General features: G+C 40.0%; 2 protein-coding genes and 1 pseudogene across 4 annotated transcripts in view; 2 read left to right on the top strand and 1 right to left on the bottom strand.

The window, feature by feature from the left end:
* Positions 1 to 8,636: 8,636 nt before the first annotated feature.
* LOC115802890 (small nucleolar RNA SNORA70) lies at positions 8,637 to 8,758 on the top strand (annotated as a pseudogene).
* LOC111176505 (large ribosomal subunit protein uL16-like) lies at positions 8,672 to 9,182 on the top strand. Its single transcript, XM_089921569.1, has 2 exons — positions 8,672 to 8,701; positions 8,822 to 9,182. Exons 1-2 carry the CDS (start codon positions 8,672 to 8,674, stop codon positions 9,140 to 9,142), a joined length of 351 nt encoding a protein of 116 aa, XP_089777695.1. The 3' UTR covers positions 9,143 to 9,182.
* A 643-nt stretch (positions 9,183 to 9,825) lies between these two features.
* The window catches only part of SINHCAF (SIN3-HDAC complex associated factor), a 29,432-nt gene continuing 27,131 nt past the window's right edge, over positions 9,826 to 12,126 (bottom strand). For all 3 annotated transcript variants that reach the window (XM_022577898.3, XM_022577897.3, XM_089920464.1), the window contains exon 6: positions 9,826 to 11,947. In XM_022577898.3, the coding sequence (XP_022433606.1) occupies positions 11,788 to 11,947 (160 nt within the window). In that variant the 3' untranslated portion in view covers positions 9,826 to 11,787. The remainder of the gene's footprint in view (positions 11,948 to 12,126) is intronic.

The raw sequence follows: 12,126 nt of genomic DNA on the forward strand, positions 1-12,126 counted from the left end.
AAACTAACACACCATTGTAAAGCAATTATACTGCAATAAAGATGTTAAAAAAGAAAAGAGTACATGCTATATAATTACATTTATATAAAGTAAAAAAAACAGGTAAAATTCTATATTGTTAGAAGTCAGGGGAAAGTAGTGACTAGGAAGGGACATGGGAGGTAGGGATAGGAGGGTCTTCTAGAAAACTGGCAATGTTGTGTTTCTTACATTGGATGCAAGTTACATAGGTGTGCTCAGTTACTAAAATTCATCCAGCTGTACATTTACCATAGTGCCCTAGCCTTTTGTGTTACACTTCAATGAAAAGTTTGAAAGTAAATGTACCCAGGGAAGCTTACATTTTAGTGGCTGAATTGTTTCTTTTATCTTTAATACTTTTCAAATTATTTTTATTTTCTCATATTTCTACTTAAATCTACAAAAATTCTACAGAATTTTTGGTATTGGCATCAAAATTTTTTCTTACTATTGGTCTTTCTGAGCCTCTATTTTCTTATCTGTAAAATGAAGACAACTCTAGAGTTTATTAAAAACTCTAGTTTTAAAAGTAGAGTAGCTGTTAAAAGCCAATGTGATTTTTAAAGTGTTTGTTAGCACAGTGCCTGGCACAAAATGCTCAATAAATGGTCACTTAATACCTTCCCCTAAACCAGTGGGGCTGTTCCGTGTGCTAACGTGGCACCAGTGCTTAGCCCTGTCTAAGCATTTCTTACTATTTTCCAAGACTATGAGACACTTGAGAGCAGGGGTAGTGTGTAGTCCATTATAATTTTCTCAGTGCCTCGTTCCGCAGCTGGTGTGGAATAAGAACTCAAAATTAACCAAATAGGGCTTCCCTGGTGGCGCAGTGGTTGAGAGTCCGCCTGCCGATGCAGGGGACACGGGTTTGTGCTCCAGTCCGGGAAGATCCCACGTGCCGCGGAGTGACTGGGCCCGTGAGCCACGGCCGCTGAGCCTGCGCGTCCGGAGCCTGTGCTCCGCAACGGGAGAGGCCACAGCGGTGAGAGGCCCGCGTACCACAAAAATAAATAAATGAATTAACTAAATAGATGATGGAATAAATAAATTTCTGACACTTTGCAACATCTATTATTTTATTGCTAAATTATGGAATCACATTCGTTTTCCCTGAAACAAGTTTTCTTAGTTTCTACCACCCACTAATAATTTCTCTCAAAATGTTCTGACTTGATTCTCTTCCAAAAGAACCTCTTTCTACTACTTCCTCATATTCTTCATTACCTGTCATGTTGGGTAGCTGTGGAGCTTCATTTTACAACTACTAAATCTAAATAACTGATTTTCTACCCTCCACTCTCAACCTCCCTTAAAAAGGCTTGCACATAATTTTATCTCTCTTGGCCCATTTCAGTGCCTTCAGTTGTTTGGCAAATGTAGAGACTAATAAGCCAGTGTGGTCATTTCTATTTTCTATGGAGTTTCAATATGATTAAGAAAAAATAATTAGGGGCTAGGAATTGTGGGTATCCAGTTGAATGGGAGGCAAAGGAAGAAACTAGAAATCCCCAGGTAAAGCCAGGCTTTTTTTTTCTTTCCACCAATGACAAGGCACACTTAATAACTTTAGTCCCAAGGGAGGATATGCCATTCTGAAAAACACTCCACTCCTGGTGATAAAGGCAGGGGAGAGGAAATATTACACCGCGGGAGAGGAAACCGTTTGATAAGCATGTAATATAAACCAGCTCTGGCAACTGTCATTCCTCCTTCCCCATCAAATTTAGGAAAGGTCCATAAACCATTTTCTCTAGTATTTCACCAAAATAATCTCTTGGACTTGAAAACAAACAGCTCCTACCCCTAACCCTCCATCACTATGTGGTAACTAGAGCAATGAACTTCAAATATTTTAAAAGTAAACTTCTTATTGACATGTAATACACATACAGAAAAGTATGCAACTCTCTCCAAACCTTTCTGATCTCTCTCCAATTATTAAAAAAGTAAAATGAGTATATACTCCTAATACGTTTCTTCCATACATATATATATGCACATGTAACACTGTGCTAATATTATGTACCTTAAAAAACATAAAAACATAGAAGGAAAATAGATCTTAAAAGTTATCACAAGAAAAAAAATCTGTAACAATATGTCAGTGATGGATGTTAACTATAGACTTACTGTGGTGATCATTTCACAATGTATACACATAACAAATCATTGTTGTACACCTGAAACTAATACAATGTTATGTGTCAACTATACTTCAATAAAAAAGGAGGAGACAAAAAGAATGAGAAAAAATAGATAGAAGTTATTTTGTATACCCCAAAGGACCAGCCTTGCACACTACTTGGAAACCACACCTGTAGAGACAGTGGGAGCATGCTGCCTTAACAACAAGATCAATCAGAGGCTCTAGGGAGGGCTTGGTAACTTCTGGTCTCAGTTGTATGGCAACAGCTTAATCTCCAAACGTACACTGGACAGACATCCAGGCTGTCCTAATCCTTTAGGACTACAGCCACAGTATCTGCGATATTCAAGAATTGACTCCCCAGTAGCATGTGTTTATCACAATGGCAGTCTTCTGGGATGGGGAATTTGGAGAAGGAAAACACAAGTATGCTTTCTTTCTCTTTTGTGATAATTTAAAATTAACTGCAGAAAGCAGTAAAGGTTGGCTTTTAGTTCTTAACAAAGATTAAACTTATCTTTGTCAAAAGGAAATAGAAATAGATTCTCCAGATGTTTTAAATATGTTTCTAAGACTTACATTTAAGCTAAAATAACCGTTTGGCTGACTGTGGATTCAACAAGGGATTAGCTCCAGTTTTAGCTCCGCAACTAATGAGCTAGGTGATCATTAGGTAAGTTTCTCCATCTGTAAATGAGCGCGCTAAACTGGATGAGCCTAAAACATTCTGAGAGTATTTTGTGTGACTAACACCACCTTGTGGACATTCATATAGTACCATATGATAAGGGAAGCTTCGTAGCCAAGATAAAAAAGCTGCTGGTTAAAACTAGCAAAGGGCTTAGTTTTTCCTGGTAGTTCTAGATGTCAGCCTCCTCAATAATGAAATGGTTTAAGTTCTTCAGAAGAAAATGAAAATTAGAATTTTTAATTATGACAGGTTCCTTATTTTAACAATTGACAGACTGATATCTCCAGGATGCTCTAGAAACGGCCAAAGATATCCCCACTGCATCCCTCATCACTGGTTTATTTGAGAAAGAAGGAAAACATTACAAAGAGACCTGAACTCTGTCTCATGGAGTTTAGGAAGCAGAATCTCAAGCTGCTAGAGCCAAAAGCATCCCTGAATTCGTGCACTCCACTGCCGTTATCTTCAGTGCTAGCATAACGCGGGAGTGGGGGGAGGCCGGGGAGGGGGAGGGGTGGAAGGGACACCATTTCTGTTGGATGTGAATGGTGCGCCCTTGGAGTTGTTCCAGGAGGTTAGGCTGGCCGAAGCAGGCAACTGGCCTGGCTTAAACTGGAGATTTAGGCCTTGAGGCTAAGAGGTATGTTGTACTATTTCAGCATGTTTTATGAATTGGTTCCACCGTACTGTTATAGCTCAGCCAAACTTTACCCTTCAGAAATCATCCTGAGGGGCTTCCCTGGTGGCGCAGTGGTTGAGAGTCCGCCTGCCGATGCAGGGCACACAGGTTCGTGCCCTGGTCCAGGAAGATCCCACATGCCGCGGAGCGGCTGGGCCCGTGAGCCATGGCCGCTGAGCCTGCGCGTCCGGAGCCTGTGCTCCGCCACGGGAGAGGCCACAACAGTGAGAGGCCCGCGGACCGCAAAAAAAAAAAAAAAAAAAAAAACTCATCCTGAGAGCCTATCTTGGCCACTCCCTGGATCTCAGCACACTTTTGTAGAGCGTAGTTATATTTGGCATCGCTTCATGCCCTCTATACAATTTCCCAGTCCTGGGATTCATGTGCTGCTATAAGCGTAATCATCTGGTAGCGAATACATTTTCTTCTTTAAGCACTGAAACTTAAGAAAGCTTTAGGGTTTTTGTTTTTTGTTTTTTTGTTTTTGTTTTTGGAGGGGGTAGGTGTCACTGTGAACTGTTGACGACCTTTGCTGTGTTCACCATAACTACAGGTAATAAAAAAGTTTTCATTCCTCCTGTATCCCGTATTTAGACCCCAGTGCTAAAAGGAACAAATGATGGCACAAACCTTCACTGTGCGCCTACTCATTTTATTATTACTACAACTCGGGTTGCTATTATTTCCTCCACTTTACAGAGAAGGAAAAGACCTCAGAGAAAATTTATCAGAGATCATAAAGCCATTAAATACCAAAACCAAGATTTGAATTCAAGTCTTCTAACTTTAATTCCATTGTTTATTCATCTATGCCCCGGTGATATTAACTAATAAGCTCACATGCCAAACATAAACCCTACTCCCATCCATCACACCTTTACTTCTCAATGGGAACCACAAGGAAATCAAGAAAATAAAAGTCAAATGCAAGTAAATGGCAAGAATAAGCAAAAGAACCTTAGTGAGCTAGGATTCTCAAAGGACTTAAGGATTACGTGATTTCTCAAGCATCGAAGGACTATTTAGAACACTTAGTAGGGTCTTGGACACAGGTGCTCAATGAACACTTGAATGAAAGGGTGTTTAAAAAGTTTCACAGTGTCAGCCCACAGATTATTCATTTACAAAAGGAAAAATGTGCTTTAAAATGGAAAGATCTGGCAGTCACCATCTTAACCAAGTGATCATCTTAACATCACCAACAGTGGGGCAACTTGGCATTGTGCGCCTCTACTGATGCACTAAGAGATGCCCCACACAACCGGAAAGTGTAATCTAAATCTACTAAGAAAACAACCAGAAAAAATCCAAGATTTAGGACATTATACAACCGATTCTGATACTTGAGGAAGTTCAATGTCATGAAAAAATAAAGGCAGGGAGGACTATTACTGATTAAATTAAAAGAGGAGAGACATTAACCAAATGGGCATATAAATTGTGACTAGATCCTGGATGAGGAAAAAAGTTTTAAAAGACACATTGGGACAACAGGGGCAATTATTCCACACAGATCTATCATATTAGATATTACTGGGCTATTCGTCTCAGGTGTGGCAACGGCACACCTAAGGATGTAGAATATCCTTATTCCTAGGAGATGAATGCTTACGTATTCAGGGATGAAGTGTCATATTGCCATAACTTACTTTCAAATGATTCAGCAAAGCAGATAAAGTACTTGTGGTAAAATTTAACAGTTGGTGGATCTAGGGAGAGGTTATACTATTGTTCTATCCCTTCAACTTTTCTGCATATTTAAAAATGTTCAAAGTCAAAATATTTTTTAAATTCTTGAAATTCATCAAGACCATTAGCATAAATTCAACTCTTCTATGATCATGACTTGTGAAAATACAAAGTTGTAATCAGTCAGTTAATAAATATTTATTGTGCTCCTACTTATATACTAAAAACCACTGTACTAGACTCTGGGAACTATTGTAGTAAAAAGTAGACATGGTTCCTGCTTTCATGGAACCTACTTAGCATACAATTCTGTGTGTGTGTGTGTGTTGGGGAGGGTAGTGGTTGCTCTGGAAGCCTTCCCCAAGTGGTGCCTAAGCTGAAACCTGATGGATAAGTAGGTGTTGCCTAGCTATAGGATAGTGGGGAAATGGGTCAGAGGGAACAAACGGTATGTGTAAAGGTACTAATGATGGAGTTGGTCAATCTGGAGAGTGACAGGAATATTTATTCCTATGGCTTCCCCCAGCCCCCCACCCTTTTTTACATAGCCTGTCTCCTGGTTCCATTGACCACTCCCGACCCCCAACCCTTCAGACCTAAGGGTAGTAACAGCACCCTAACATTACTAGCCCCAATGTTACCAGTCCTGAGAACTGCACTTTCCCTTGGAGTTTCCCTACACCATATGCATAGCTTTGTAAAGTTCCTTTATTAAACTTTCCTCAAATTATCCAATGTCAGTAAGCCATCTATTTCCTGCTGGCACCCTGATTAATAAAAAGTTCTGGAGAGAGACTTGGGAGATGTCTGCATATTTTAGATAGTATTTGGGACCGTGGGAACGGAGATGGTCTGGGAAGAGGGTTGAAGATGAACCCTGGGCCAATGAGCGTCTGAAGTAGGAAACCTGGGAACAGCAGTGTTACCAGCCAAGAATGCTTCAAAAAAAGAAACTATCAATTGTATCAAGTGCTATTGAGAGGCTGGATGAGTAAAATGAGGGCTTTGGAATTCCCCATGAGAAAGCCATCAGTGACCCTTGGAGTGTTGGGGGCAAAATCAACACTGGAGTGGACTGTAAAGGTGATTGGAAGCAAAGAACACACCTGTTACCTTCAAAAAAACCCATAACTGTTTAGGTTCCTATTTTAACTCTACCAGTGACTTGCTGAAGAATCTTGAGACCTCTGTCTTAATTCCTGAGAGGTAAGTATAAACATAAAACAACCACTCTCCTTGCAGTTACAAAAAAACAATACCTGGACAATGTTAAAGTTAATGTAAGCTACGGAAGTGTAGAGAATTGAAGTTCTCAAACAGAGTAAATTATTTCCCCCACTTTCAGACACTGAGACAAAGGGCAGGCTTTGCCAAAAATCTTTTTGGTCTCTCTAAAATGAAAGATTAAGCTCTTTTACACTGAAGCCTGCAACTAAGCATGTCTAAGAAGCCCCTACTTGACATACAATAACAAGCAGTTTCTAACCAGGGTGCAAGATATTTGAAACCTAAAGCATTCTCATGACCACAATAAGTAACCAAACTCCATAGCCCGAGAAATTGTTAGAACGCTCAGATCCCTTTCTTTGAGAACATGAGCCTGTGAAATTATCTAACTTTGATCCAGTTGGGCTTTCTCCTCCCTTCCCAGTCCACTGAACATCACACAAAACTGACTGCCAGGCCAGCATAATGCTAAATCTGGGCGATTGGGAAACTGCTCTAGGGACGGTCAATCAAGAGGCTCCCTCGGTATCCTCCATTCTTTACTACAGAGCAAGCAGTTAGTTCTGGCTACCTTCATTTATTTTTAGAAGATTCCTTTGTTTCAACTAAACCTCCTGGAGACTATTTTCTCCACAAAAAGACAGTATATAATATGTACTTTCAACATCAAAATTAACAACATTTGATTAACTGATTTAGACAAAGGTCAACCTCTTCACAAGGGTAAAACTTGCCCCTCGTTTTCATCCTTCGGAAGAGACCCAGGTGACCACCCAAAATGCAGGTTAAGAAGGCACCATTGCTATAGCAGGGACAGGGTCCAGTTTTAAGAGCACAGGCTTTGGAATCAGGAAAGCTGATTTTATTTAAGTTATATGGCCCCCCTTGCACCCCTTCACTGACTACCTGTAAACAGATTGTTTCGTTTTTTCACTTTGCAAGGTTGTTTGAACAGTGTTTACAGGTGCCAAGCCCACCACAGTAGGTATTTCATAATAGGGGAACTATTTTTCTTTTTACTTGCTACACCCAAATGCTTGTATTTTAGGACAAAGAGGCCCAGTTTCAAGTGGTTCACGTAAGAAAAAGAGGTGCTATGCAGACAAAACTCTACGGTCTCCACACACCACCTCTTGTGTTCACTGTGTAACTTGAGTGTGGACAGGACAACTGTCTTGTTAGGTGACTGGCTCTGGAGACCTGCTGGCTGGGTACCGTGAGTGCCATGTTGGGAGACCCCAAGTGGTAAGGAACTAAGGGGGCCCTCCAGCCAGTAGTCTGGGCTCTCCATCCTACAGCCACAGGGAATGAATTCTGCCAACAACCCAAGTGAATTTGGGGTGAATTATTCCCAAGTCACCTCATGAGAATGCAACCGAGTTGACACCTGTTGCAGCCTTGTGAGACCCTGAGCAAAGGACCCAGCCACACTGCACCTAGATGGAAACTGAGATCAATTTCTCTTAAGCCACTACATTTTTGGTAATTTTATTAAACAGCAATAGATCATGTAGGTGCTGTCATCCTTCCAGTAGTACTTAGGTTAACTTAGTAGCTTCACAGTAACTAGATTAGGTGCTGGCAAAATCACCTAGACTATCCCAAAGCTAATTTAATTGTAGTATAAGAAGTTTGACCCAGAGGATCTACCTTTCCCAGGTAATAAACTGTTTTTAAAACTTTGATATATGGGAGTTCCCTGGTGGCCTAGTGGTTAGGATTCCAGGCTTTCACTGCCGTGGCCCAGGTTCAATCCTTGGTTGGGGAACTGAGATCCCGAAAGCCGCACGGCACAGAAAAAAAACCTTTGGTATGAATTATACCTCTTTGGATTCATGATAAATCTGTAAAGTAAACAATTCTGTGAAGTAAAAGAAGTTTGGAGACTCACAAAAGTCAAGAGACTCAAATGGCTAATAAGGGGGTAGAGCCGGGAATCAGAGAACCCAGGTCTGACCCCAATCCCAAAAATCTACCTTTCTCTATAACCACCTTTTATAGTTTCTCTAAAGTCTCAATGATGCTTCCCATTATGTCCATAGACAATACTAATAAAACCGTATTACAGACATTGAAACACTGGAGACCTTTTGTCCTTCACTGTTAAAATCATCTTATCCACTAGGTTAATTCCTGTGCACATCAGTTAAAATGTCTTTTACAAAAAAAAATGTCTTTTACATTTGCAGCCAGTTCAGCCGACTGTGCTCTTTTCCCCATGGGGGCCCAGTGCGCAAAAGCCTCCTCGGTAGTGTATACGGCCTGTTGCCTGTATGGGTTGCCCTAAGGGACCCTGGAGACAGCCCTTTCCAGCGGACGTTAATGACTGACATTAACAGCGGACGTTAATAACTGACCCTGGAGCCAGTCTAGGCTCCAGACAGGTATGCGTGGTGCCTTTGGAAAGCCCCAGGGCACAGTGGCCAGGGTCCACATTGGCCAGGTCATAATGTCCATCCGCACCAAGCTGCAGAACAAGGAGCATGTGATTGAGGCCCTCCACAGGGCCAAGTTCAAGTTCCCTGGCCGCCAGAAGATCCACATCTCCAAGAAGTGGGGATTTACTAAGTTTAATGCAGATGAATTTGAAAACATGGTGGCAGAAAAGCAGCTCATCCCAGATGGCTGTGGGGTCAAGTACATCCCTAATCGTGGCCCCCTGGACAAATGGCGCGCCCTGCACTCGTGAGAGCCTTGGCGCTGCCCCCTCCCTACCCATGCCCACCAATAAACCCTACTTTGTTGTCCCTGTCAACAACAACAAAAAATGTCTTTATAGTCAGTCTCCAACTTAATGATGGTTCAACTTAGGATTTTTTGACTTAACAGTCATGCAAAAGCGATATGCATTCAGTAGAAATCAGACTTCAACTGTGATCTTTTTCCCAGGCTAGCAATATGCAGTATATGACACTCTTGTGATGCAGCGGCAGGAGGGAGCCACAGTGAGCCACAGACCCCAGTCAGCCACGCGATCAGGAGGGTAAACTACCAGTACATTTAGCCATTCTTGCTTTCACTTTCAGTACAGTATTCAATGAATTACATGAGATAGTCAACACTTTAATGAAAAATAGGTTTTGTGTTAGATGATCTTGCCAACTGTAAGCTAATGTAAATGTTCTGAGCATGTTTAAGGTAGACTAGGCTAAGCTATGATGTATTAAATGCATTTTTGACTTAAAATATTTTCAACTTACTTTGGGTTTATTGGGACGTAACCCCATGGTAAGTGGAGGAAGATCTATATTTTAAAGTCTGTGTTTCTCAGTAAAGAGGACTTCTTTCCTTCATGGCTTGTTATAATACTAAGGGCTTACACTGAGTATCTGTGAGGGTCAAAAACATTAGTTACTCTTACTTAAGAACACCTTTCAGACAAAGCCACAAAACAGCTTCTTTTATTTTCTAGTAAGACTAAATTTATTCAATACCCTAGTAAAAGTTTTGATTATAAGTATCCAACAGTATAAAAAGTACAAAACAGATTTGTAGATTTCTAATATATTAATACAAAGTGCATGACTACATACAGTACATCCTACAGGCAAAGAGAGGTGGAAGGGGAAAAAGAAGACTGTGGTTGAGGTCTAGTAATAAATAAATAAATACAGAAGTAGAGATGATCCATATTATAGTATATTCTACCACCAGTACTGCAGCCAAAATGTACAAAAAAAAAGAGAGAAAAAAAACCACTTCAAAATAACTCAGGAGGAAGATGATAATGGCTGGGATTCTTGTAATACACCTCAAAGTCTGTGGGACAGCTGACCCAACTCACTATGTAGTCTGTGCATATGGTGGCTTGTAGCTTTTTCCAGAGGAAGAAATATAAAATTTTAAGTTTAGATTAAGAACTATAAAACTATAGGATACCCATAAAAATTGGCTCACTCCTTCTTGTTATTTATACTATCCAATCTTTAAAATCCAGTTTTAAAAATAAGCACTGAGTCATGTTATTACAAGGTAGGCAAATGATCCTCCCGCATTATGAACAGTCTGAACTGGTGATATATTCTTCCTGAACTTTTAGAAAAGAGGCAATAGATAGTACTTTGGTTTGGGTTCAAGTAAAAGGCTTTTAATGAAGGTTTTACAATTGAAGAGCTCCACGTTTAGGATGTATCATCTAACACCTCAATGTTCAGAAAGCCTGACTAAAAGAAACCAAACCAAAACCAACCCACTCAGCATTAACACACACCTCTTTTCTTTTAGTAGAATTTTACTTTAATATAGAATGAAAAACAAAAAACAAAAACCCAAAACCCTAATAGGTTAAAACAAGTCAAACAACCATTCTACACAGATAAAACCTTCACAAAGGTCAACCGAAGTAATCCAGAGCTAAAACTGAATTGTGCAGATTTTCATTGAAGTCACCAGTCATGTAACATAAACAAATTATTTACACACTTGCAAGCCCTCTAAGAAATGTGCCCCAAGAAGCATTAACCTTTGTTTTTTTCATGTGCCATCCTGAAGACTTGCACATTTTATTTTTCAGATAATTTAACATTTTAATAGAGTGCATTCTCTACCAAGGGGTAATGCTTTGGTACTATTCATATAGGATTGCCTATCCTAAAGATTTGACATTTCCCCAAGAGGAACTTTGATTCTGCTTTAGAAGTTTCATATAAATTAAAAACTTTATCAAATATCAATATGGAGGGAGGTGACACAGGATGCAACATATACAGTCAAGTTACCTCTGTATGTTTAGAAATTACTCCTTCAAGATATTCGCACTAGAGAGCTTAGTCCGTCCCGCTTAATATTCAGTAGTACAGGTTTGAATCATCAGAACCTTGGCAACACCTTAATATTTCAAAGTTATTAACAACTACCTCTAGGGGCAAGTCTGTGTTTACTGAGTTATGACAAATTTATTATAACGAAGGAAAACAAGTGTAGCCAGCCATCTTAAAAAATGCCCCAACCACTGCTTCTCAATATAGAAAGACTAAAACTACATACGTTTATCATACAACAAATCCCATCTCTGTCCCCTGAAATTCCCCTAATTTCATTCATTAGAAGGGGATTTTTTTAAAAAGCCTTAAAGAGCACTTTACAGCAGCATTCAGCTTTCCTATGAAATACTCAGCATCTTAAATATTATGTACACTTCTTTTTTTCCTTTTAGTAAGCTAGATACTGGCTTCAGACTTTGTGGAACTGGAGGGAAAATAACCCACTCAAAACTATTCTAGAAATCATCTTTTGGCAGAATAACAGGTATCCAAGTTAAAAACAGGAGGGTCATTTTGTTGGTGTTTTCCAAAATTTAACTCATTTTTTGTTCCCCTTCTACAGCAACCTCAGTCACCACTCCTGAGTGGAGATGGGCAGAGGCTCTGGCCCCTGAGCCTCCGGCTTCTCAGCAGCTGCTTTCTTATTGCTGCAGCAAGGCTTGAACAGATGTGTGTCGATGAGGACTTCCCCAAAACGGCCTTTATAGATAATGCCACAGCATATTTTCTGTCTAAAAGAAAAAAATGGAGGGACAACAAAATATATTAAATAAGGCAGAAAAATAGGAATACAAAAAAAGGAAAAATCTACTCATCATTATAACTAGTACAGCATGATCAAAGGTTCTACTTCCACAATCTCATCACATTCCTAATGAATGGGCTCCTAGAGTGACCCCAATTTGCTAGG

Source organism: Delphinapterus leucas, chromosome 11 (genome assembly GCF_059928025.1).
Source record: "Delphinapterus leucas isolate spDelLeu-1000000601 "Yukka" chromosome 11, BTC_Dleu_Yukka2, whole genome shotgun sequence".
NCBI lineage: Eukaryota > Metazoa > Chordata > Mammalia > Artiodactyla > Monodontidae > Delphinapterus > Delphinapterus leucas.

Coding starts and splice junctions, on each gene's coding strand:
- LOC111176505 (XM_089921569.1), top strand. CDS start 8,672: ATGGGGGCCCAGTGCGCAAAAGCCTCCTCG. Junction 8,702..8,821: donor AGTGCGCAAAAGCCTCCTCG/GTAGTGTATACG, acceptor CCCTGGAGCCAG/TCTAGGCTCCAGACAGGTAT.